The 27,367-nt window shown below is 35.1% G+C and overlaps 1 protein-coding gene across 13 annotated transcripts in view; it reads left to right on the top strand.

The window, feature by feature from the left end:
* The window catches only part of CSNK1G3 (casein kinase 1 gamma 3), a 110,174-nt gene that overhangs the window by 16,506 nt on the left and 66,301 nt on the right, over positions 1 to 27,367 (top strand). For 10 of the 13 annotated variants that reach the window (XM_078067575.1, XM_078067576.1, XM_078067572.1 and 7 more), the window contains exons 2-3: positions 19,505 to 19,928; positions 27,193 to 27,233. In XM_078067575.1, the coding sequence (XP_077923701.1) occupies positions 19,751 to 19,928; positions 27,193 to 27,233 (219 nt within the window). In that variant the 5' untranslated portion in view covers positions 19,505 to 19,750. Of the gene's footprint in view, positions 1 to 404; positions 494 to 9,967; positions 10,214 to 19,504; positions 19,929 to 27,192; positions 27,234 to 27,367 lie in introns of all 13 variants that reach the window. The other 3 variants (XM_078067568.1, XM_078067569.1, XM_078067570.1) reach the window with 3 other exon arrangements.

Below are 27,367 nucleotides of genomic sequence, written 5' to 3'. Positions count from 1 at the left end.
CGGCAAAAAATGTGAATTACCCAGCATGCATGTTCCCACCCAAAGCTGAACAAGGTGGTGCTCTGCCTTCTTGTTTTGCTTTTGGGGGTCTATTTAATGCTTTTTTGGGGGTGATTTTGCTGTTTAAAATGACCCCCAAATGTAGTATGGAAGTGCTGTCTAGTGTTCCTGAACTCAAAAAACCGGTGTGATTTGCTTTATTGAGAAAATGTGTGTTACATGGGCTTCGTTCAGGCATGAGTTTTAGTGCTGTTGGCTCTGAGTTCAATGTTAATGACTCAACAATACGTATTAAATAAGACGTCTTTAAACAGAAACATCCGTGAACAAGACTGTATATTAATCGTTTGATGAAAATGTTGTGACCAGAGACTTGCAGGAACTGAACCGTTTATCTTCCCTAGGAGCATTGGTCCATTGTTCCTGTTTCAGAGTTTGCTGCAACTTTATAGAACATAACTCCTGGGAACCAACTGTTTTTAGTTTTGCTCAGGTACAGAAGGATATCCTTTTTAATCAATATAAAAAATATACTACAGCGCCATGGGAGTCATGAAGTAGATAGGCTTGAAAGGGCATGGTGAGACCTGTTCTGGGACAGGTTCATTGCTATATCCCCAGACCCTTGGACTGTGCTTGGTACAGGGTAGATATTCAGTAAGTATTTGTTGAATGCAGGTGAGTGCCCCAAAACAGAATATGACTTTCCTTGACAGCATGGAGTTAAAATTTAATACTGTTTCTGTGATTGGGATTTGCAGCCATATTTGTATTCTTATAGTGAGATGACCTGCTCATAGAGATTGATATTGTGAATTTTTCATTAATAGAAATTTCCTGTGACCTCTACTTGATTTTTCATTCCCATGATGCTTAAAGGGGCAGGAGATGAGGGTGAGGTATGCTTCTCTGGCTGCACATGTAATAAATGTTTAGGGGGCTGGACATTTTCAAATTAAACATTCGTTCCTGTTCCAACCATTGAGACTCCTTAGCTGTGGTAAGGGGTATTACCAATGAGAGTATAAATTCACATGTGAAAATGAAAAGAGGAGGCACAAAAGATATTTTGAAGACCTATGATATAGTCGTATCCTAGTTACTAGAAGAGAGTCAGACCTGGAGAGTTAGAAAATTTACTTAATTAGATATTCCGTAATGTTTATGTTTATTAAGAAAATTTCTCATTAAAAATTGACTTAGTTATAACTGATTATAATTTAGCATGTTTTGATACTCCTGTGCTGTCATGTATTTATTACATCTTTCAAACTGAGAAATACTTTTTGACCATAACTCATAGAAATCTGTTTATCACAACCTGTAAAAATGTATTTTACATTGTGACCCGTGGATACGTATACATTGATATAAAGAACAAAAAGAAAATCTCATTGAACAAAACCATTCTTTATGACATATGTGTATTCCATTTTCTTTTCTATATAATACTATTTCATTTAAAAAAGTGCTGCTCAAGACTTCTTACATTAGTTTAACAACCCACTAATTTAGGGTCATGATCCACACTTTGGAGAACCCTGCTCGAATAGAACTGGTGGCAATTTTTAGACTAGAATTTCCTGGATCTTGATAGGAATATACAGGGGGCATCACTGAAGTCAGGTTTCAAAAATGTAAAGTGCTTTTGACTATAGTTACTAAATGTTTCTGAGACAAAATAAGTTTCTGTAGTATGTAATTAGAGAAATTAATCTCCATTTTTGACATTACAGTTAATGATTTAGCTTTTAAAAATAAGTGTTGAGTCTTTTCTTAGACAACCACAGTTGAGCTCATGCCAGAAACCAGTAACTGGGACACTTGCTGCTAATAGAAGCATGTGATGTACCGGCTAGCCATCACATCACAAATATCCTTACTCATTTAAATTTTGGAGAAGCCTGGAGACATGTATTGTAATGTAATTTTTAGAGACTGAATAAGGCATTTGAAACACTGCATGGGTCATTTCATATACTAGATACAGACTTTTTCATTTAAGTTATAAAGCAGTGACAAGTTATTAAGTTATCAATGCTGTGACAAGTAACATGTGAAAAACAATTTTTAAAATTTCCATTACTTCTAATTTTGTATTTGCAAAGAACATTGACTAACATGTTGAATATGAAAAGATAACCATAGAACATTTTCATACTTAATATTACAGATACGTGGAACAATTCTATATGTATTGCAGCAATATTTTAGAAACTAGATCGAGTATTTAAGCATTTTAAAAAATTTAGAACTGCTCATTAATATTTGAAAGCTTTCGCTAACTCTGGGTGGTTTTTTATGAGGTAGAACATACTATACTGATATGTTCTCAGACTACTTACTCTGTTTTATGTAGTTGCAATCTAAAAAAGGTCAGTTGGCTCTGTAATGTATTAAATTATTGGCCCATGAAGATTAGAGAATCTGATTTTCTATTTTATGTTTTGAAGATTCGTCATTGATCATCAAATTAGGAGTATGCCAGTGGCCTGCATTTCTGTTCATCTAATCAGATTATGTCTAATGTTTTCTGTATTTAGCAGCTCTTTTTTAAAATCTTTATTAGTGGATGATATGACATCAAAATTCTATTTGTTTATGAAAGCAAAACAATTGATTATTTGTATTTGTTTATCAATTCTTGAGGATAATTTAAAAATACATCCTTTTAATAAATTCTGTCTTCTAAATGTAGGTATTTAAGTCAGTATGCTGAGAATAGTGATAGAATCAAACCTAATTTGTAAATATTTTGTTAACTCTTTATGCACATTCATGTAGCTTTATGCATATTAACTATAAATCCATGTCCATTCTTTTGGTTATAGATGGTTTAGGGTTTTAGTTAAAAGGGTAGTATCTCTTAAATAAAAGTTAAAATATCCTTAAGCCATATAGATCATTATTTAATTTGCGTTATCAGGTGTATCCTAGACATATTTGTATGATACTTGGTTCTCTCAGTTTTTATTTCTCTGGATGCCTGATTTTTAAGTTTTCAAGCTGTGTTTTTCCATTCTCTTCCTTGTAGTTTTTGAATTTAAAACTTCTCAGAGAAATTTTCTGTTACTACTATTGACTGCCTCTGTAGGTATAATACAGTACTAGGATTATTTGTGGGCTTTTAGCAACCAGGGTAATTTTAATGGACATGAACTGTAATTGTAAAAAGAACTTGCTTGCAGCTTTAACAATTAGAAACCCTTCCCAAATAAAACTTGTCTTCAAAAAAAAAAAAAAAAAGCTTCTGAATCTTGTATCTGCTTATATTTGTTTTTGCTTGACCGTTAGAAGTCAGAAAAATAAATTTGTTAAGTATGGGTACTGAACTGCATGGTATACATTTTGTATTTAGTATTACACAGTTATATTTCTAACATGACCTAGCTTCTTGCCTGATTCTTACTTGAAATTTTTCTCAGTTATTTTGTAGGGTGTGTATTGTAAACTGCCCTAAATACTTTTCTCTAACAAGGTTGGCTTTTAAATAAAGTACAGATATTATTTAGTTTTTAGGATAGATTGTTGCTAAAAATGTATCTATAATTTAGTGAGAAAATGATACACTTTTCAGTGGTTCTTAACTTTTTTGGGTCATATAATCTTCTTACAATCTGTTGAAAGTTATGATTCTGTCTTAAGAAAATGCTCAGGAGGTCCATGGATTTCAGGTTAAGAATTCCACAACTGTTTCCAGTGTTAGTGGATTGTATTTTCATTCAAAGTAAAGTAAACCAAACCAAAACAAAAACTATGATTTGTAGAGGCACTTACTACTTTACTTTTCAATAACTTGAAATGTTTTTATTGGGTTTTGATGGTGATTTTTAGTTACTGTAGGGTGAAGGCTACTTATTTATTCATGGTAGAATTAACATTTTTATTAAATTAATGACTGTATGCTAGAATATTAAAATAATGGAGAAAGATGTAAAAGTAATAGTATCTTGCCTCATATCTCTAGTATTTGAATTTTTCAGTAGATAAAACCACTTTTTTTTTTTCCTTGAGGAAGAATTAAAAGCCTGTCATTAGGTCATAAGAGGAGAAAAGAAGATTCCTTTGTAAAGGATCGTTTAATTAGGATCATAGATAAAAGAAAATTTGGTATTTAAAGAATGGGTCATTCCCCATGGAATTCTGGGAAGCTGAATAGCAGTTTAGTAAGTTTTCACAGACTTTAATATTTAAGTATATAGATTATAAACTTTCCCATGACTGGTTCTAGATTCCTCTCTCCCAAACCCCTTATGTAAACTATCTCTGAATCTGAGGATGTATAAAAGAACTTTTAATTATTTCAGTTTTAAATGCTTTAGGTAGTTATTTCTATAATTTAAAATAATATGCATATACTATTCTCTTTGATTCTATGTCAAATTATTTTAAGTAGGCTCCATGCCCAGCGTGGAGCTCAATGCAGGGCTTGAACTCACTACCCTGAGATCAAGACCTGAGCTAGATCAAGAGTTGGACACTCAACCGACTGAGCCACCCAGGTGGCTTTTGCCCCTATGTGAAATTAACAATTTTTTTTCTAATTTTAATTTAATTTTTTTCCAGCTTTACTGAGGCATAGTTGACAAAATTGTATGTAAACTGTACAATATGCTGTTTTGTAGACATTGTAAAATGATTATGACAATCAAGTTAATTAACAAATTCATTACATAGTTACCTTTTTTTTTTTTTTTTGTGGGTGGTAAGGATAGTCATCTACTCCCAGCAAATTTTAAGTATACAATATAGTTTTATTAAAATACAGTACAGTATTACTAACTATAGTCACCCAGCTGTACATTAGATCCTCAGAACTTATGGATCTTATAACTGAAAGCTTGCCCTTTGACCTACATCTCTCCATTTCTCCTAGCCCCTGGCATCTACCATTCTACTCTGTTTCTGTGAGTTTGACTTTTTTTTTAGATTCCTCAAATTAGTGATTCCCTATAGTATTTGTCTTTCAGTCTGGTGTATTTCACTTAGTATAATGCCCTCGAGGTTTATCTATGGAGTCCCAGTGGCAGAACTAACTTCTTTTTTTATGGCTGAATAATGTTCCATTGAATATAGCCAGTTTTCTTTTTCCATTCATCTGTGACAGACACTTAGGTTGTTTCCATATCTTGGCTATTAGGAAATAGTGCTTCAATGAACATGGCAGTGCAGATATCTCTCTGAGATATTTATTTTGGTTTCCTTTGGATAAACACCCAGAAGCAGGATTACTGGATCATAGGGTAGTTCTATTTTTGATTTTTTGAGGAACCTCCCTACTATTTTCCGTAATGACTGTACTAATTTATATTCCCATTAACAAGTGCACAAGGGTTTGGTTTTCCCCATATCCTTGCCAACATTGGTTAATTCTTATCTTTTTGATAATAGACGTCTTAACAGGTAGGTATAAAGTAATATCTGATTGTGGTTTTGATTTGCACTTGCATGATAACTAGTGATGTCGAGCACCTTTTTTGTATACCTGTTAGCTGTTTGTATATCTTCTTTGGAAAAATGGCTATTCAGATCCTTTTCCTATTTCTTAATCACATTATTTACTATTGAGTTGTATGTGTTCCTTATATATTTTAGACATTAACCCCTTATCAGACATATGATTTGCAAATATTTTTTCCCATTCTATAGGTTGCCATTTTATTTCATTGGTAGTTTCCTTTTGCTACAGAAGACTTTTAGTTTGATGTAGTCCTACGTGTTCATTTTACTTTTGTTATCTATGCTTTTGGTATCATATCCAAAACAATCATTGCCGAGACCAGTGTCAGGAAGCTTTTTTCCTATGTTTTCTCCTAGGAGTTCTGGTTTCAGGTGTTATATTTAAGTCTTTGGCCCATTATGAGTTAATTTTTGTGAATGATGTGAGATAAGGATCCAGTTTCATCTTTTGCATGTGGATGTCTAGTTGTCCCAATACCATTTATTGAAGAGGCTGTCCTTTCCCCATTTTATGTTTTTGGTGCCCTTGTCAAAGATTAGTTGATATGTATATGGATTGATTTCTGGGTTCTCTGTCCTGTTCTATTGATTTATGTGTCTTTTTTTTTTTTTTAATGCCAATACCATATTGGTTTGATTTCTGTAGCTGTGTAATATAGATTGAAGTCAGGAAGTGTGATGCCTTCAGCCTTGTTCTTCTTCAGGATTGGCTTGGTATTTGGTCTTTTGTGGTTCTCTATGAATTTTAGGATTTTTTTTTTTTTTGTTCTGTGAAAAAAGCCCTTGGAATTTTGGTAAGGATTGCATTGAATATGTAGATCACTTTGGGTTATTTAATCATAACAATACTAATTCTACCAATTTAAGAACATAGGCTATCTTTGTTGTATTTGTGCCTCTTCAATATTTTTCATTAATGTCTTAACACATTTCAGTGTATAGGTCTTTCACCTCCTTGGTTAAATTTATTTCTAAGTATTTAATTCTTTTTGATCCTATCATAAATGGGATTGCTTTCATAATTTCTTTTTCAGAGCATTTGTAGTTAGTATATGGAAGTTCAGCTGATTTTTGTTTGTTGATTTTTGTGTCCTGTAACTTTACTAAATTTGTTTATTATAGCTAACAGTTTTTGGTAGAATTGTCAGAAATACATCATACCAAAACTAATGGATATAGCAAAAACAGTTCTTAGAGGGAAATTTATGGTGATAAGTGCCTATAATAAGAATTAAAAAAGACCTCAAATAAAGGAACCTAAGTTTATATTTCAAGGTAAAAGAAAAAAAACTAGAAAAAGAACAAACTAAGTTCATAGTTAGCAGAAGGAAGGAAATAATGAGATCAGAGCAGAACTAAGTGAAATAGAAACTAGAAGAACAACAGAAAAGATCACAAAATGAAGAGCTGTTTTTTTAAGGATAAAATTGATAAAGTCTTAGCTAGACTAAGAAAAAAGAGAAGACTCAAATAAAATTAGAAATAAAAGAGGAGATACTGCAGCTAATACTGCAGAAATACAAAGGCTCATAAGAGACTCTTGTAGGCAATTATATGCCAACAAATTGTGTAACCTGAAGAAATAAAGTCATAGAAACAAACAACCTACCAAGACTGATTAAGGAAGAAATAGAAAATCTGAATAGACTTGTAAATACTAAGGAGATGGAATTAGCAATCATAAATCTCCCAACAGCAACAACAACAAACCAGGACCTGATGGCTTTACTGGTGAATTCTACTAAACATCTAAAGAAGAATTAATACCAGTTCTTCTGAAACTCTTCCAAAAAATTGAAGAGGAAGTAATACTCCTAAAGTCATTTCATGAGGCCAACACTACCCTGATGCCAAAGCCAGATAAGGGCACTACAAGAAAAGAATATTACAGACCAATATCCCTAATAAATATAAATGCAAAAATCCTCAACACAATACTAGCAAACTGAATTTACCAGAACATTTGAAGGATCATATACCATGATTAAGTGGGATTTAAGCCTGGAATGCAAGGATGCTTCAATGTTTGCTAATCAATAAATGTAATACACCACATTAAGAGAATAAAGGATAAAAATTGTGTGAGCACCTTAATAGGTTCAGAAAAAGACTTTGACAAAATTCAACATCTGTTCATGATAAAAGTCTTGAGAAATTATGTATAGAAAGAATGTACCTCAACATAATAAAGGCCACATGTGACAAGCCCATAGGTAACATCATATTCAGTGGTGAAAAGTTGAAAGCTTTCCCTCTAAGATCAAAAACAGGACAAGGATACCCCCTCTCACCACTTGTATTCCACATAGTACTGGAAGTCCTAGCCACCGCAGTCAGACAAAAACAAACAAACAAACAAAAAAAAACCCAACAAAAACAAAAAAACAATAAAAGGTATTCAAATTAAAGGTAAGAAGCAAAATTGTCTTTTTTTTTTTTTTTTGGCAGATGCATTGTCTTAGAATTTTCTACTAAAAATGATGAAATTTTAGCTCACACATTTTCACTTACCCTTCTGTCTTTAAATGTTTGGATAGTTATTATGTTTACTTCCTCTATTGCTTACCTTTGACACTTTAAATAACAGTCTTACATCTCTGTTTTGTTCTAGCAAATTTTACATTATTATCTCTTTACTCTGTACTTTGTAAGGTGCAGATATTCTTATTTCTCTTGTTTCTTTTACCACTTCTACTTCCCCTTAGTAGGTGGGCATTTGTCAATTGTATCAAGGTTGGAAAATTTTATATTCTCTTCTGTAACATTTATCTTGCGTTTTTTGGGTAAAATTGATTCTAAAAGCTGAAAATCAATTAACCATGCTTGCACTGTTAGGACATGCAGGAGAACCAAGTAGTATGCTAGAGAGAGCGAGTGGGAGAGAGAGAGCATGAGTGGGGGAGGCAGAGGGAGAAGCGGGCTCTCCAAGTAGGGAGCCCAATGCAGGGCTTGATCCCAGAATCCTGGGATCATGACCTGAGCCGAAGGCAGACACTTAATTGACTGAGCCACCCAGGCACCCCAGTTAACATACAGGTTTATATTGGTTCAGGTATACAATATAGTGATTCAGCAATTCTGTACTTTACTCAGTGCTCATCGTGGTAAGTGTACTCTTTCATTCCCATCACCTATTGCACCTATTTCGCTCATCCTCACACTCACCTCCCATCTGGTAACTGTCAGTTCTCTATAGTTAAGAATCTGTTTCTTGGTTTGTCTCCCTCTCTCTCTCTTTTTTCCTTTGTTTGTTTTGTGTATTAAATTCCACATATGAGTGATATCATGTGGGATTTGTCTTTCTCTGACTGACTTATTTCACCTAGTTAAACTTTCTCGCTTCATCTGTTATTGCAAATGACAAAATTTTATTTTTTTATGGCTGAATAACATTCCATTGAATATGTATACCATATCATCTTTATCCATTCATTCATCTTTCGATAGACACTTGGGCCAGTTCCATAATTTGACTATTTTAAATAAATAATGGTGCCATAAACAGAGGGAATCTTTCCTGATTAGCGTTCTATGGGCCCTTTCTGCTCTAGCTCAGGAAAATTTTTCTTAATTTTCTCTGTCCTCCACAATACTTAAAATTATTAGTTGGAAGTTGGAGGTGTTGGATTGCTTCATCCTATGTGTTTTCCTTTATTTGTTTTCTTATTTTTGTTTTACATATTAAGATTGCTTCTCCACTTGGTCTTTGCTTATTCCATTTAATGTAGCATTATTTTATCATTCTCCCTCTGTATTACTGTTCTTCTCAGAAGCCTGTGAGGATCTAATTGTTTTTATTTTTTGTAGTTTTTCTCTTATTTTGTGTGAGTGATCTCCTTTTTCCAGATTTTTCATTTGCTTTTTTGTTTGTATTTTTCTTTCGCATAATTAGCTTTCTTCACAAATATTGTAATTCTGGATTGTTGGTTCATTAGTTTCTTGGTGTCATGTATACACGATGGTGCTTATTGACTGTCAGTTTCCACATTAGAATGAGTACTCAGGGAACCAGTCTTTAGGCAAGGAATTCTTCAGAATGCCAAATGGGGATAGGTTTTATTCTGTGATGCCAGAGTATAATTTCCCCTCCCCCCATATTCTCCTTTGGACCCTCCTTTGGCTTCTTTAGAGGTTTGTTTTATTTTGTTTTGTTTTGTTTTACATAGGAAATAGTAATAGTAGTTAGTAACAATTTTCCCATTCCCCCATTTTGCCCCTGCCTCCCTTCCCTTTTTCATTCCTGCTTACTATTTCACCTAACTTCCTTTAGGAAGCCTTTGTGGACTTCTTTCTGGCAGGTCACTTCCTTACTCACCTGTTGTATTTTCTGGCACTTAGTTTGGGACTTTGCTTCCTTCATTGTTTCATCTGCAGTAAATGTGTTTCTTCCCGTCTTACAAAAGTTTATTAATATTTCATGTCTCCAAATGTTTTTATTGATATGGATATACATAGTTACAGTTGTTAACTCTTTTTTTTTTTAAGATTTTATTTATTTATTTGACAGAGAGAGGCACAGCGAGAGAGGGAACACAAGCAAGGGAAGTGGGAGAAGGAGAAGCAGGCTTCCCGCCGAGCAGGTAGCCCGATGCGGGGCTCGATCCCAGGACCCTGGGATCATGACCTGAGCCGAAGGCAGACGCTTAACGACTGAGCCACCCAGGCGCCCCAACAGTTGTTCACTCTTAAAAAAAAAAAGAGTATTTCAACAGAAAGGTGTATATATCATAGGAAGACAGCACGTTGCAGTTTTGTAGGTTAATGATTTATTTCTTCTGGTGTGTGTGTGTGTGTGTGTGTGTGTGTGTGTGTGTATGGTCTTTTTGTTCATAAATGTCTTGGAACCCTGTGTACATGAATGGGGCTTGTTGAATGGTGGGTTCCCCTCCTTCCCCCAGGTTGGTTCAGATTAGGATCTGGCAACATTGAGGTGTTGTAGATACTGAGAATATAGGCTGGCAAAAGGGGAAAGTCCCAGGCCTGCAGATCCAGCTAGAAAGGTATTTTGAGAGGTCAGACAGTTAGCAAAAACAACATTAGGAGGTAAAGTGGATAAAAATATGAACTCCGGAATTCTACTTTTAATCATATTCCCACTGTACCACTTACTGACTTCATGATGCTGGTCATGCAGTATAATTTCTTTAAATTTTAGTTTCCTTTAAATTTAATTTCCTGTTGGTAAAAGTATGGATTCATTATAATACCTTACAATTTTGAGAATTGATGAATTAATCTGTTTAAAGTACTTAGCATAGTAAGTGCTCAGCAAATATCAACTACGGAGATTTTACAAAAAAAAAAGGCTTCTGTAGTAGAATGTCCAGATTCCTGAATGGGAATGATATTGTTTCCAGCTGAGTAATAGCTGCCCCTTTCAAGTGGGGTATTTGCTTTCTAGTTTGCTGTAGTCCCCAGTATTCCTTATTGTCTTCTTCTCTGCTTGGTTTACTCATACGTATTACCTGCCTTACTTGTTTGGGCATTTGGATTTGTGACTCCTGTCTATTGGTGTTAGGTATAGCTGAAAGAATATCTTCAATCTTCAGAACTGATTTTTCTTTGGTGCTAGGATGAATCACTGCAGAAGACAGAAATGCAGGCAGTAATAACAGAGTAAATCAGGCAAGGGAACTCCGTCTCATCCAGGAAATTCTTGGGAGCACTGGTAGCACACTGGTTGGCATATGTGAATAATGCTCACTGAGGTGTTTCAGGTGAATGAAGAGCCTGATGTTAGGAGTCTGGTGATAAGTATCTGGGAGGGCTCTAAGTAGGAATCATACACCTAAAACCTGGAAATGTTTAGAGATAGAAATAACTAATTTATTAATCTACAATATCTATTGACTGCCCTACATGCCCATTAGTGTACTAGGTTCAGAGATCACAAAGTTACATATAAGAGTTGTTGTCATCAAATTTGATAGGAAATTCTAATACTGTGCATAATGTAAGAGTATCCTTAGAAATCTCCTCGTCTAATCCTATTTTATAATTATTAAAATAAGCACAGACATATTAATCGTTGCCCAAGTCTTTGCTACTAGTTGGTGTTCGAAGACTTCTTTTTTCTAATCCTCCGTAGGCAGGTAGCATCAAAGAGGTCTGGAAGCACATAGTGAGGGTCCCCAGACCTGGGAGAACTGTTACATTAGAGCGGGGTACAAAGATTGGAACTTAGGTATGAGAGAAGGTTATATTACCTTACATAAAACTCATTCTTAGAAAATTGGAGTTAGAGATTCTTTCTGGGGACTCGAAGAAGTAAGTGGCTATGTTGGAGAGGCCCACATGGCAATGAACTGTAGGCAGCTTCTAGGAACTATAGGCATCGTGTAGGACCTGAGGGTGGCCTCCATCCCAGAGCCAGCAGAAAGCAGGGGCCCTTACTTTTACGTGGCAAAAATGTGAATTCTGCCCATAATCCGAAAGGGCTTGGAAGATTATTCTTCCCTACTTTAGCCTCTAAATGAGAATGCAGCCTAGCTGATACCTTGAATGAAGCTGTGAAGTCCTGAGCAAATGACTCAGTTGAGCTGTGCCCAGACTTCTGATCCACGGAAACTGTGAACTAATATGTGTGTATTGCTATAAGCTGTTAAGTTTTTGCTAATTTGTTACACAGCAATAGAAAGCTGGTATTTTTGTCGTGTCCAGGTATATTGTATTCTTTAGTATAGTGTTATAATGAACATAGCGCTTTACCATCTAATTTTGAAATACCTTGTCCACCCTGTCCTGTGATTTAAAAGCATGACAGTCATAGCAGTTTGTGGTGTGCTGTGCGGCAGTGGGAAGTGATAGGTGTGCCACAGGTGGCCTCTCACAACTACTCAACTCATGTAGCATGAAGCAGCCCTAAATATATGTAAATGAATTAACATGGCTTCATTCTTATAAAAACTTATGAACAATAAAATTTGAATTTCATCTAATTCTCATGTGTTACAAAATGCTATTATTCTTTTAATTTTTTCCCCCAACCAGGTAGAAATGGTTTGGGGGATAGTTTGCAGTGTACGAAACAAGCCACAGGCTGAATTTAGCCTGTAGGCTGGAATTTGTAGCTAGAGCGAGTAGCCAAACTTGTAGGCGGGACTAATACTGTTAGATAGTTGCTGTAATTGGGAAGGTACTAGCGCTGTTTGAGATCCTTAATAAGAAAATTTTTTTTTTTTTTTTTTTTAAAGATTTTTTTATTTATTTGACAGAGAGAGCACAAGCAGACGGAGAGGGAGGGAGAAGCAGGTTCCCTGCTGAGCAAGGAGCCTGATGTGGGACTCGATCCCAGGACCCTGGGATCATGACCTGGGCCGAAGGCAGCTGCTTAACCGACTGAGCCACCCAGGCGTCCCAATAAGAAAATATTTTAATAAAAAATCTAGTTTGTAAAAATATTTTGAAGACTAAAAAATCTGTTACGGGTTTATGAAGAGTTTCTTGAGTGTGGTGAACTGGATGGGCTAAAACAGAAAACAGCTTCATTTCTCACTAACCAGTATTATCATATATCTAATTGGATTATTTCTACTTTCGCCACTCATAGATGATATCTTAGCTTCCATTGATTTCTTGTCACATATTTATAAGAATAAGTTCACTTTTGGTAATGGACTTATTTTCAGGTATTTAAAAAATACCCGTTCTGGTTTTGATGTTCAATTTTAAGCTAATTCATTGCTTCTTTCAACCATTGTCTCCCCACCTCTCACTTTCAGGCCTGGCTCTTGGCTCTGGAACTTCGTTTGGGGAAGGGATTTGGTTGTCTCCTGACTCTGTCCCCCATTCGTTATGCTGGCCCTTAATCCTCTACAGTTCAGATTGGGTAGAGGGATATGAAAGCGAAAGGGCAAAAGTCCTTTCATGTATGAAACACTTCCATATGCTGTTTCTCTCATGAAGCAATTTTGGTTCTTCAGAGGCTTAAGGACTTCTGTAAAACAAGCAAGCAAACCCATAAATATTGCTGTACACAAGTATGTGCATGCATTACAAAAAAACTCTGGAGCATACGCACCAAACTGAAAGTAATGGTTATTACTTTCAAGGCAAGTGGGATGGAGGACAAGGGGTGTGGTTATCCCAAGGGGTATTTTTACTTTATCTTTATTTTTTTTTTAAAAGATTTTATTTATTTATTTGAGAGAGAAAGAATGAGAGATAGAGAGCATGAGAGGGAGGAGGATCAGAGGGAGAAGCAGACTCCCTGCTGAGCAGGGAGCCTGATGCGGGACTCTGTCCTGGGACTCCAGGATCATGACCTGAGCTGAAGGCAGTCGCTTAACCAACTGAGCCACCCAGGTGCCCCTTTACTTTATCTTTATTATTTGAATTCTTATTACATGTAGATTGTGTTTTGGGTATTTGATTAAATATAAACAAAAAGCTACATATTGAAAATAACATGAAAAATTGCAAAAGGAAAATTACTTCTAGAAGTAATAGAAAAAGTATAGAAGTATAGAAAGGCCCTTTAAGCTTCTAAAGTAAAGTACTGATATGTTCATTAACTCTAAGAACAGTAACATTTTCAGATAACTTTTATGATAATGTTATAGGATGGAAAAAACATGAGCTTTCAGATATAGCCTGAAGTTTTTTGGATGTGGGTTATTTCTAAAAGTCACATTTTGAAGTGTCGTTGACATATAATATGATGCATAGGTTTTAAGTATCATTTTATGATTTTGGGCAAATGTATACACCTGTGTAATCCTTTCCCAGTTAAGATGTAGAACATTTCCTTTCCCCAGAAAGTTTCCTCATGCTACTCTTCACTCAGATATCCCAACACCCTAGGCAACACTGGTGTGATTTTCTATCACTGCAGCTTATTTTTGCTGGCTCTAGAACTTCACGTAACTAGAATCATATAATATGTACTCATTTGTTCCTGACTTCTTTCACTCAAATATCTGAGAGATTTTATTAAAAAAAATCAAGTTCTTTTAATATATACAGAGCTATTGATATTTTGTTTCATCTTGTAATTCCGTGTTGGATTTTTCAAAAAATTTGTCCATTTCCTTTTTTTTTTTTTTTTTAAAGATTTTAATTAATTATTTTAGAGAGAGAGAGCACAAGAGGTGGGGGGAGGGAGAAAGACAAGCAGACTCTACACACTGAGTTTGGAGCCTGATGTGGGGCTGGATCTCATGACCCCAACATCATGACCTGAGCTGAAATCAAGTCAGTTGCTTACCCGCCTAAGCCACCCAGGTGCCCCAAGAAATTTGTCCATTTCATCTGAGTTATCAAATTATTGGCATAAAGTTGCTCATAATTGTCCTTTATCCTTTTAAAATTTCTAAGATCTTCAGTGATGTCCTTTCTTTCAGTATTGTTATTGGTTATTTGTATATTTTCTCTTTTATTTTTGATCATTTTTGCTAGGAGTTATCAGTTTTATTTTCCATTTTCAGAGAATGAATATTTTGGCTTTATTTACTTTCTTTATTGTTTATTTTCTACTTTATTGATTTTGTTCCCTGGATAATTTCTTTGGATTTCCTTTCAGGTTCATTGACACTTTATTCTGCTTTATACAATCTACTTTTTTTTTTTTTTTTATATTTGAGAGAGAGAGTAAGAGAGAGAGCACAAGAGGAGGGAGGGTCAGAGGGAGAAGCAGACTCCCTGCTGAGCAGGGAGCCCAATGTGGGACTCAATCCCGGGACTCTGGGACCATGATCTGAGCCGAAGGCAGTTGCTTAACCAACTGAACCACCCAGGTACCCTCCAATCTACTTTTAAGTGTATCCAGTGAAGCTTTTCATTTCAGATATGAGTCTTTTTATTCTAGAGTTTCCATTTTTTTGTATGATAGTTTGGCATTTATCTGCTGAGACTCCTGTTTTCACTAAGACTATATTTTCATATAAGTCCATGGGATATTAATAATAGCTCTATAAAGTACTTCTTAAAGTGATGTCTAATTTGCTCTTTTCTAACTTTTTAAGAAGAAAACCTAGATCATTACCTAAAAGTGTTTTTAAATGTAGGCATTTTAAAGCTTCTGATTTTATTCTAAGCATTGATCTAGATACAGCTTACAATTTTTAATGTTTCATTATTATTTTGTTAGTTTTTTTCTCATTTCTCATGTGATTTATTTTTCAACTCATTATTTATTTAAAAGTATATTTAATTTTCAAATATTTGGGGATTTTCTAGATATCATAATTTTTGATTCCTTTTTAAATTCTATTTTGATCAGAGAATGTGCTCTGATATTTCAGTTATATGAGACTTAAATTATGACACAGCATATGATCTTTCTTGGTGAACATTTAAAGGAAATATTCTGTAGTTTTTGGATGTTGTATTTTATAAATGTCAGTTTAAGTGCAGGGTATTGATGGTATTATTTTAGGTCTTCTATATCAGTATACATCCTGCTATTTTTGCCTCCTTTTAAATTTTTTTAAAGATTTATTTATTTTAGAGAGAGAGAGAGAGCATGCAAGAGTAGGGGGAGGGGCAAAAGGGAGAGGGAGAGAAAATCTCAAGCAGACTCCCGCTGAGCGTGGAACCTGATGTGGTGGGGCTTGATCTCATGACTCTGAGATCATGACCTGAGCCGAAATCCAGAGTCAGTCCCTCAACCACCTGAGCCACCCAGGCGCCCCTTGATATTTTTGTCTTCTATTTTATCATTTATTGAAACATTGTTAACATTTTCAACTTCGATGATCTTTTTTCCTTTAATTTTCTTAGTTTTAATTTTGTTAATTTTAGTTTTTTTAGTTTTTTATTTTGCTCATACGTATTTATGATTTTTATGTTTTTCAGTTTAACTGGTATTTTGGCATTATGAAATGGACCTCTGTATCTTTGGAGATACTTCTTTGTTTTGCTCTTTACTTTGTATGATAATATTATAGCTTCTCAAGCTTTTTTACACTTGTAGTTTGCATAGTGTATCTTTGTCTCTTCTTTTACTTTCAGTCTCTTTGTGTCTTTGTATTTGAAATTGTTTTTATTTATTTATTTATTTATTTATTTTTATTTTTTTAAAGATTTTATTTATTTGACAGAGAGATACAGCGAGAGAAGGAACACAAGCAGGGGGAGTGGAGAGGGAGAAGCAGGCTTCCCGCTGAGCAGAGAGCCCGATGCGGGGCTCGATCCCAGGACCCTGGGATCATGACCTGAGCCGAAGGCAGACGCTTAACGACTGAGCCACCCAGGCGCCCCTTGAAATTGTTTTTAGAGATGAATCTAGTTGGATGTTTCTTTTTTATATAGCCTGACAGTTTTTCCCTTTTGAGAATATGGTCCATTTTCATAGTCCTTTGTGTGTTTTTGACTGTAGTGTCTTGCTCTTTGTTTTCTTTTTGTCTCATATGTCTTCTTTTTTGTTTTAATCAGATGTTGTTTATTGTTTTTATATTTTGTCTTAGCTGTTTAGTTATTCCTATTGCAGTTAATTTTTTGTATTTGGCCTAAGTATTAAAATATACATTCTTTACTTGTCACTGGCTACTTAATATTGAACCACATCATTCCCCACAAATATAACAATCTTAAAATAATGCAGTTCCATATACTACCCCCCCATTTTTGTTGTCATATATTTTACTTCCATTTTTGTTATAAATGACAGTAAAAATTTATTTGTGCTTTAATCAGTAATTTATCTTTTAAGGAAATGAATACCCATGCATTTCTGATTTCCAGTGCTCTTGATTTCTTTTTGAAGTTTCACAGTTCCTCAATTTGTAGGTTAATGTTTTCCACTGAATTTGGGACAGTTTGAACCATTATTTATTTAAATATTTTTTTTTCTGCTCCATTCTGTTTATTCAATTTAATAAGACTTTAACAGCTAGTTAGTTGTTTTAAAGTCCTGTTTTCTAATTCCACTATCAGGATCATCTTGGAGTCTTGTTTCTTTTGACAGCTTGGTTTCCTGGCTGTGGGTCACATTTCTGCTTATTTGCATGTCTGGTAATTTTTAATTGTATGCTAGATATTATAAGTTCAACATTGTTAAGAGTCTGGGTCTTTTGTCTTTTTAAGTATGTTGAGTTTTTTTATGGAATGGAGTGAGTTTAATTGATGCTTTTCTTAATCCTATCTAGGCTTGGTTTTAGGCCTTAGTTGAGCCCTGTAGGGTAGTCTTTACTTTAGAGTATGGTACTTATTCTTAAGACCTGGTCTTTGTGGTGTCTCAGCTGAATTCCTGCAATATTAATGAGTTCCTTCCACCATGACTACATATGAACTTAAAGCTCTCCCAGCACTGTGCAGCCTTTAGTATGTTCATTATTCATTTAACCCCATAGTAGCCTAGGTATTTCAGAATATTGCCACCCACACGTGTAGTCTAGCTTTCTGCCTTCCACTGTCTACCCCCAGAACTGTACCACTGCCTTCCCTTGTGTACCACATCCTGCAAATTTCACTTGTTTCAACAGTGACTGATCTGTGATCACTGTGTATGACCTGTGTTTCACCTCCCTGTACTGTCGTCAGAAAATTATCCCTCCCTAGAGAGCTTGGGTAAAGGTGGGACTCACCTTATGTGTTTGCTTTTTCTTGAAGATCACAGACCACAGTGCCTGTTATTCAATACCTGAAAATAGGTGCTTTATAAGTTTTATTTAGTTGTGTAGTTATTTACAGCAGGATGGGAATTTCAGTATCAGTTACTCTATTATATTTGGAAACAGAATAAGGAGTATATGTAGAACTCATTCAGTTTTACAAATACCAAACAGAGGCTTACAGTTTTATCTGCAAAATATGAGTATGGCAGAAATAATATGAAACACCTTAAGCACATGGGGTATTAGGACTAATTGCCTATTTGGGGGATTGCTGGGAATTAATCAGAAAATACTATTTGTTTCAACTCTTGTTGTGATTGCATTATATAATCAGTTTCAGAAATAGGAATAAGAAGTCCTTAATATTGATCCTGGTTTCTTTATTAGTGACTATGTTTTGAAGTCATTTCTTTAATTGCAAAGAATAGGAATCCACTCAAATTGAAACAAAAATAGGAGAATTGCTTAAGCTTGCAAAATTGAGGTATGTTAGATGAGTGAATTTCCTAGAGAAGATGAATGGGGAAGACTCCTCCAAAGGCCTTTTTTTGAGCTTTAGTGTTTTCATGTATATATTAGAAGATATAAAAGCAAATCTTCTCCACCTCATAAGGTGGGTGCCAGTATTTCTTAACTTTGTGAAATTACGTTTTTTTAAAGGCCTAGTTCAAATGTTATATAAGAATTGTTTCCCGTGACGGGTGGCAAGAATGTTCTTTGCATTACCACTTTTGAAGTCCATTTCCATGTATTGTTATAATTAATAATAAATATTTATTTATTTATTAATAAATACTATTTGAATTATTTCTTTCCTTTTTTTTAAGAATTTTATTTATTTATTAGAGAGATAGAGAGAGAGTGAGAGCATGAGCGGGGCGGGGAGGGGCAGAGGGAGAGGGAGAAGCAGGCTCCCCACTGAGCAGGGAGCCCGACGCGGGGCTCGATCCCAGGACCCTGGGATCATGACCTGAGCCGAAGGCAGACGCTTAACAACTGAGCAACCCAGGCTCCCCTGAATGAATGAAGTTTTGAATGAATGAAGTTCAAATGAGAATGTATATTTGAAAAGATTTTGGAAATTTGTATGTATGTGTGTATGGACGTATGGAAGACATTTTTATTAAAATCTTTTACTAATTTGCAAAATGTATTCTCTTTCTGCTTTTAAGTGGAAAATCTTATGTTGACTTACTGGTAAAAACTGAAATGGCTTTAAGTCGTAGGGTCTAGGTTAGTGAATGTATATTGGCTTATGAAATCTCACATTTTTGATATATTTTTAGTTTTTAATAAATTTCCTGTGTTTTTGTTATCTCTTTGTTATTAAAGTATAGGAAAGAGACTAATGGTTACTTTAAGTCTACTGTGGTTTGATTTAAGTGGGAATCAAATAACAATAATCCATTGCTTGAACTTATGTTATTAATATCCCCAAAATATGTTTTTTAATTCTTTAAGTTGACTAATTTTCTTTTCTAATATTCTAGCTATCAATATCAGCTTACATCATTGAAAAGATAATTTTGAAGATATGTTTTGCTGAAAAGACAACTGAGAAAAATTTTACGAATGGGATGAACACGCTCCAGTTAACTGACTTCCTACTGCAATTTGAATGTTAACAATTACCCACCTGGTACAGTTAACCTAGTGATGTACCTATTCTCACAATACCCTATTTCATTGTGCTTGTCTTGATTAAAGAATTCAAAGTGGAGTACCGCAAACTTGATATGGATAATAAAAAGAAAGACAAGGATAAATCAGATGATAGAATGGCACGACCTAGTGGTCGGTCGGGACACAACACTCGAGGAACTGGGTCTTCATCCTCTGGAGTTTTAATGGTTGGACCTAACTTTAGAGTTGGAAAAAAAATTGGATGTGGCAATTTTGGAGAATTACGATTAGGTAAGACTATTTTGTTTATTATGTTGGAAGCATTTTTTTAAAACTGAAAGTACTTTCTAATGAAAATGATATAGTTATTGTTTAGTTGTTTAATTGTGATAATTTAAAAGAATATAAATGTTGGAAATTTCTTTTGTACTTGTATTTTCTTTTTTTTTTCGTACTTGTATTTTCATTTGTAAGGAGTTCCCTAGTATATGAATGTTTGTTTCCTTGAGATCATCCATCTGGAATATGAGAAAAAAGAAAGTAAATTGAAAAGCCCCAACAAGCTGAAAAAAAAAAAAAAGGACCCACAAGGAGCCATTTGCAGTGTATTATTTAAGAATGATATTTAGGTTGCTACTTTTTCAGATTTGAAAACATTAGTAGTAACTGACTACTTTAGGAGGGTGTGTATGGCTTAAAGTCAAGGTAATATACTGAAACTGTGTAAAAATCAGTGAAATTGGGGAGCCTGGGTGGTGTAATCGGTTAAGCATCCAACTCTTGGTTTCTGCTCAGGTTGTGATGTCAGGGTTGTGAGATCGGGCCCTCGCATTGGGCTCCGCATCCATTGTGGAGTCTGCTTAAGACTCCTTTACTCTCCTGCTGCCCCTCCCCCCTTCTCTCTCTCTCAAATAAATAAACCTAAAAAAAAAAAAAAATCAGTGAAATTTACATTGTAATTCCATCACCACCCCCTCCCCAACCAAGTACCTCCAGGGTGGGGCTCTGAAATCTATATTCTTTTTTTTTTTTTCCTTTGGAGACCCAGTGGGAGTGGTAGGGGTAGAGGCAGAGGGAGCGGGAGAGAGAGAATCTTAAGCAGGTTCCATGCCCTGCTTGGAGCCCTAGGTGGGTCTCAATCACACGACCCTGAGATCATGACCTATAATGAAATCAGTGTCTGACGCTTAACTCACTAAGCTACCCAGGCGCCCCAAGAAACCTATATTCTTAACGAGGGTGACACAGAGTACTGATTCAGTTTATTTTTGTAATCAGACTGCTTTGGTAAACATTGGTCTAATTAAACCTCCTAACTCTACATTTAAGGCAATTGAAACTCAATGAGGGAAGGTTGCCTGCCAGATGTCACACAGCAATTTAATGACAGACTCAGGACCAAAATCTAAGGCTTTTAACTGCTAGTACAGTAGAGATATGGCTGTCTTGAATGAAGAGAAATAACACGGCAGCATGGTTATATGGGCGTCAGTACTGAGGTTCCTTGAGGGGTCTGGTCAATGGACCACCAAGAATGGACACTTGCTATGTAAAAAGGAAAATTTAGCTTTACAATTTTCCTTAGATATAACCCCACTTATTAGAAATAAACCCAATTGTATGTTTATCTACTCAGTTACTTCTCCTTTTCATCTTGTAAAACACCCTAATTTGTAGTTAGTCCTTCATTTTAATACTATTTTGTGTTGTTATTGTGCATTAAATCTTTTCATGAAGCAAGCCAATAAAAGGCAGTGACATACTTTGTAAAGAACTGTGGTTGATGTGTCTGGCAGACTCTTGCATTTTAGTAGGGACTCACATATTTGAAAGGGTGAATGTTTTACACTTTATTTTCTGAAGGATATTGAGTTGGATATTTTGAAATTCTTAAACTGTTTCTGATTTTGGAATTGGAAAACGAGGTTATTTACTTGTGTAACTTTGAGCACCCTTCATCCATCCAAAATGTACTGCATGTCTGTCATGTAGGAGGCATGATTTAGCACTGATAATACTGGAAAAATTTAAAAATTGTCCCCGCTATTATGGAAAATACAAGTCAAGTAACCACTTGGGGCCTCAATTCCCACTTTAAAATGGAGTTATTTCTACTTCCTAGTTTATTGTGGAGATGAAATTTAGATGGTAATGTAAAAGGACCAGCACTGTACCTGCATATTTTAGGAAAACAGTGATTGTTCTGCTCCCTTAAAAGATGATATCAAGATACTTGTTCTGTTTTAAAATTAAATTTGATGGCATGTTGTATGTACTTTTATTTAAATTTATATGTATAAATTAGCTCTACAGGTATATATTGTTTCATATGTATGTATTTGTATTCCTCCTATCTCTGTGGATATGACTATATTGGCCTTTTTTATTTAAAAGTGGTTTCATGTAATTTATTTCAAAATAACTACATACATATTTGTTTGCAAATACATTTATGTGTATATATACCTCCGTGTGTGTGTGTGTGTGTGTGTGTGTGTGTGTGCGCACACAAAGCGAATCTAGCTGACCCTTTTCACCGGGACAATATGAGAAGCTATGTGTACCATACACTGAAACTGTATATGCTACATATAGTGAAAAAGCAGTAAAATACCCCTTTCTTTTGCAGTCTGTGAATAATCAGGAATAGGAATAAAATGATTAGTCTGTCCATCCATCCCTCCAGCTATCCATCCCTCCATCCATTTATCATCCACCTGGCTGTGTATCTGTATCTAATCTGTCTATGGTTTTTTATTGTATATTTGTATATATTTATTTAAATGTATGATCTGTACTCTGTGTATTTGTGTTTTATGTGTATTTATAATATATATAACATCTATACTTATATAGCTAATTTAGTCATTTTATTCCTTTATATTGATAGGATACTAAAGACAGCAGCATTTTACTCCTTTTTTAAAGGCCCCAGATAATGTCTCTGTATAAAAAAAATTGTTCAAAGCATCATTCTTTATATAGCTGTGTAAACATGCTAATGTTAAAAGCTGGTTTTGGATTCTAAAAGTGCTTGCTTTAAAACAACATTAATAGGGACATCTTGAATATTTGATTCCTGGCCCTGAAATTTTTGTGATTAGTATTGGGTGAGAAAGAATATAAGGTGTACATGTTATAGGGAGGTAACTTTGAGCAAAGATGCTGTTGGCATTTTGGGCTGGATGTTCTTTTTTTTTGTAGAGGACTGTTCCAAATACTTCATGTTGTTTAGAACTTCCTTCTCCTTGGACACTAAATAAAAGTTGTACCTCCACATACAACCCCAAATACCTTTCCCCTGCTGTTTTCAAATGCCCCAGGTATTATGCACCATTGAAACTGCTCTTACAGGTAATTATTAAGAAAAAAAAAAAGTTTGACATAAAGCTGTCCAAATGCTTTGAGATTTAAAAAAAAATAGGTAAACATTTTAAATAACGTAAATTACATTTACGTAATTGATAGTACATTTTTGTTTTTTTATTGTAAAATGATTAATTAATGTATTTTTGGTTTTATTTTATCTTTATATGTATTGGTGGTAAGACTTGCCTTCTTCCTATTTGTAGATCTGTGTCTAGCTTAGACAGTCAACCGAAACCCCTAGAAATATTGATAGGCACTGAATGAGAACAAACATAGCTAGCTAAAATACAGTGTTTTATTGTATATATTTTTTCATTTTTCTTCTATTATGTTTTGACATCTTAAAAAAATCTTTTTGCCTGGGGAGAGACTACTCCTGCTGGGTCTCGCCAATTCTTAGAGATAGCAAAGGACTCAGTTGGGAGCGTGCCTTTGTTCTGCAGAGTAACCTGTCCAGAGCTATCCCGCCTCTGTCTGGCCTGTCTATTCTAGGAGGCAGTCTTCTTCATTCATCATCCCATGGCTAGGTACAAGACGAGAGGCCACCTGTATAGGCCAAAGACCCTGGAATTATTTGCCACCAGAATTATTCAAACTAGCTAATCCTGAACTGTTGATCCTGCCCTGCCTTGGCTTTCTGCAGAAACTCCAATAAAGGCTTTGGCCTAAGCTCCCTTTCCTTTGTTTCTGTCTCCCACCACTTGACCAAAACATGATACTTCTCCTGTGACTCCCTGTCTAGGACCTGAGAGGATAATAAACTTTGTTTTACTGAGCCTCTTCTTTTTTTTAAGATTTTATTTATTTATTTGACAGAGAGAGACACAGTGAGAGAGGGAACACAAGCAGGGGGAGTGGGAGAGGGAGACGCACGCTTCCCGCGGAACAGGGAGCGCGATGCGGGGCTCGATCCCAGGACCCCGGGATAATGACCTGAGCCAAAGGCAGATGCTTAACGACTGAGCCACCCAGGCGCCCCTCATGAGCCTCTTCTATGTCCCCTCTCTTGGCTACCCCTGAATGACCATCACATAAAAGAACACAGAGCAAGGGTGTTATAGATAGCTTTATGAGACACTGTATCTGAAATAAGTTATTGTAACTTTTGACATAATGAAGTATACCACAGGAGTTTCAATAACTTTTCTTATTTTTATTTCTTTTCTTCTATATAGTTCATAATTCTTCTTGTTTGATTGCTTTTAAGAATTGTTTTATTGAAAATTCTGCAGGCCTTACGATATATATCAAATAAATATGCAGATTTGAGTGCATCCATCATTTTTATGCTTATTGATTTTCTACTGCTGCTAACTGAAGCATATCATGGAACTTAACTGAGAAATGTAATAATAAGGAACAGATTGTGATGCTCTAACAAAGAGGTCCTAGAATATAGTGGTATTAAGCAAAATAGGTTTTTGTTGTTTTTTTGTTTTTTTCACGTAACACAAACCAGAGGGATAGCACTCGGGGCTGTCAGGGCAATTCTGCATCCTCAGTATATGGCTTCAGTCTCTGTGTATAAGATTGCTCCTTTGGTTGCTGTCTCCCAGCCAGCCAGCCAGCCAGCCAGCCAGCAAGAAGAAGAAAACGGGCCAGGAGAGCACACATTCATTTTTGGAAGTGAGGAGGGACAAACCTTTGCTCATATCTGGAACTTAATCACCTGGCCACACCAAGCTGAAAGAGAGGCTGGAAATGTAGTCTCTAGCTGGACAGCCACTTTAAAACTGAGTCATTCTATTATTATAGAATGGAAGGCTTGGATATTGGCGGGCAACTAAGTTCGTTCTGTAAACATATACATACTTTCTGTAGAACATAGTTTTTTATAATAATTACCACCCAGATACCACCAAATTGGTAAAACCATCTTCTCAAGTTCAGTATAGCACAAAGTTCTACCAGGAATGTCCTTTGAAATTGGATTAAAACATCAGTTAATTGGAGCCAGTCTGCTTGGAGCCTTGTCTTAACTGGATTCCCTCTACACATACACTCCCTCCCTCTCATTCATGTTATACACACAAAGACATACTTTGCACATCATTTGTTCATGCATGAAACAAACAGTGATTAAAAGCCAAGTGTGTGAGGCTCTGCCTATGTTAGGTAACACAAATGCATTGGTAGTATTGTTTCATCATTGTCATGTTTAAAAATATAATCCTCAGAGTTCAACACAAATATTTAATGTTCAAAAAAAGACGATGCTTTAAGGATTTAGTGCTTTCTGCTCTGACCTAAAAGTAGACATTTTATTGTATAAATGCCAGGAAAAACAGTACTTGTAGAAGAATTTGGTATATTTTGGTTCTGTGGATTTTGTATTTAACCTCACTTCTTGTCCTGTGGATAATTTTTCCTTGTGTACCTGTGACTAAGCATCATATGCATGGTTGTGAAAAGATGATAATGTCTTGAGGAAATACAAATTCTGTCTTTGAACTCAAAACAGAATTATTCCTTTGTGAGACACCAGTTCCTCAAGATGAAGTTCCTTACTGTATCATTAAATGATTCACTCAGTGCTTACTCGAGGAAGCCTACAATTTCATACATACTGTATTCTTGAAAGTATAGATGAAGGCACATCTAAATGTTGAACTAATTGACTAAAAATATACGTTTTCTGGTTTTTTTTTTTTTTTTTAATATTTATGGGATCAGCGAACACTTGAATGTACAGTCCTCTTGAGTTCCATCCCTGTGCCAGCTCTCATGGGTTAGGAGCCTTATGCTATATAGCATTGGTACAAATCCTTCTTTTTTTAAATCTTTTTTCGTTCATTTTTATAAAATAAGGACAAAATTCAGAAGAGTATTATCGTATTTGTATGAACGAACACTGTTGTGTGTATCTGACACTGAAATTTTGCCTAGTTTTACTGCCATTCATTAGCTACTGTAGAAAAGGAAGTTAGGGGTATTATGGTAGAAAATCACATGTGTGAAAGTTGATGATTGCCTATTCTGTGTTCAGTAGTTATGTGAACAGGGCCAGTTACCATCACAATAAAAAAAAAAAAACAGCTATCATTTTTTCTCATTATAAAAATAATACATGCTTATTGAAACAATGCTGGAAATTCAGAAATCACATTCTGTTTTTTATTCTTTTTACTGTACTTGTGAAGAAACACGTTAATTTATGTATCAGATATTAAATCTTTATTTTGGTTTGTTATTTACCTGTTGTTTGTATATGGTAAATTGTTTTCAACATACAGAGGTTTAACATATTTTATGCTTACCAGTCTGTATAAAATCTTCTTAACGTTTTCCACTTTTTTAAAATGCTCAGAAAGGCTCCTATATATTGGGTGATTTTTTTTTTTATGATCTATATCTATATTTTAAAATATTCAGAATTTAATTTGGTTTTAAGGTAAGACGTTAATAACCCTTGTTCCCCTCAAAGTAGTTAACTAGTTTTCAGATCCAATTATTGAATAATGTTTCTTTCTTTGTTTCATTTTTAATATATTCCAGATTTTTTCTGTGTTAATATATTTACTAGATTACATATGAGCTCTAATGAGATTACATCTCATAATAATGAAGGATTTAAAATGAGGTGGTGGGCACCTGGGTGGCTCAGTTGGTTAGGCGACTGCCTTCGGCTCAGGTCATGATCCTGGAGTCCCTGGATCGAGTCCCTCATTACTTTCTGAGTTGTGTGCTGTATTCCAGCAAAATAATAATCTTTCCATTTTTGTAAGTGGGCTAATGTATTTATTAGTATTACCTTCTACTCTGAATCCGGGTGAAATGGTAAATACATCATTGAGTTGATAAATTTAAGATTTCCTTGTCATTGAGGTTTTTGCTATATAGTTGGAAGCAAAGACTTTTGCTTTATTTAAAGATTTATTTGAGAGAGAGAGAGAGCAAGAGAGAGCACGCATGTGCATGCACAGGAGGAGGTGCAGAGGATGAGGGAGAGGGAGAATCTCAAGGAGACTCCCCACTGAGCGAGGAGCCCAGGGCAGGGCAAGATCATAGGACCCTCAAGAGTTGGATGCTTAACCAACTAAGCCACCCTGGTGCCCCCCGCCTTTTGCTTTATTTAAATATATTATGTGCTTTTTTTTTTTTTTTCCACCCAGAGTAGAGTTTTACATAATATATCTTTAAAAATTAATTATTGGTAGAATCTGACATTTTTTCTTTCTTTTTCAAGGGAAAAATTTATATACAAATGAATATGTGGCAATTAAACTGGTAAGTTCATGTTTCTCATTTTCCTGTTTTGTCTTTGATGATTAGCTTATATTTTAATTACTTTTCTGTTTTCATATCGTTTATAATTTGACTGTTTACTGGGAAAGTGATATGCATAACTGGGTTTTTTGTTG

The sequence above is a fragment of the Halichoerus grypus genome, chromosome 2 (genome assembly GCF_964656455.1).
Source record: "Halichoerus grypus chromosome 2, mHalGry1.hap1.1, whole genome shotgun sequence".
NCBI classification, from domain to species: domain Eukaryota; kingdom Metazoa; phylum Chordata; class Mammalia; order Carnivora; family Phocidae; genus Halichoerus; species Halichoerus grypus.
This window is presented reverse-complemented; position numbering and strand designations above follow the sequence as displayed.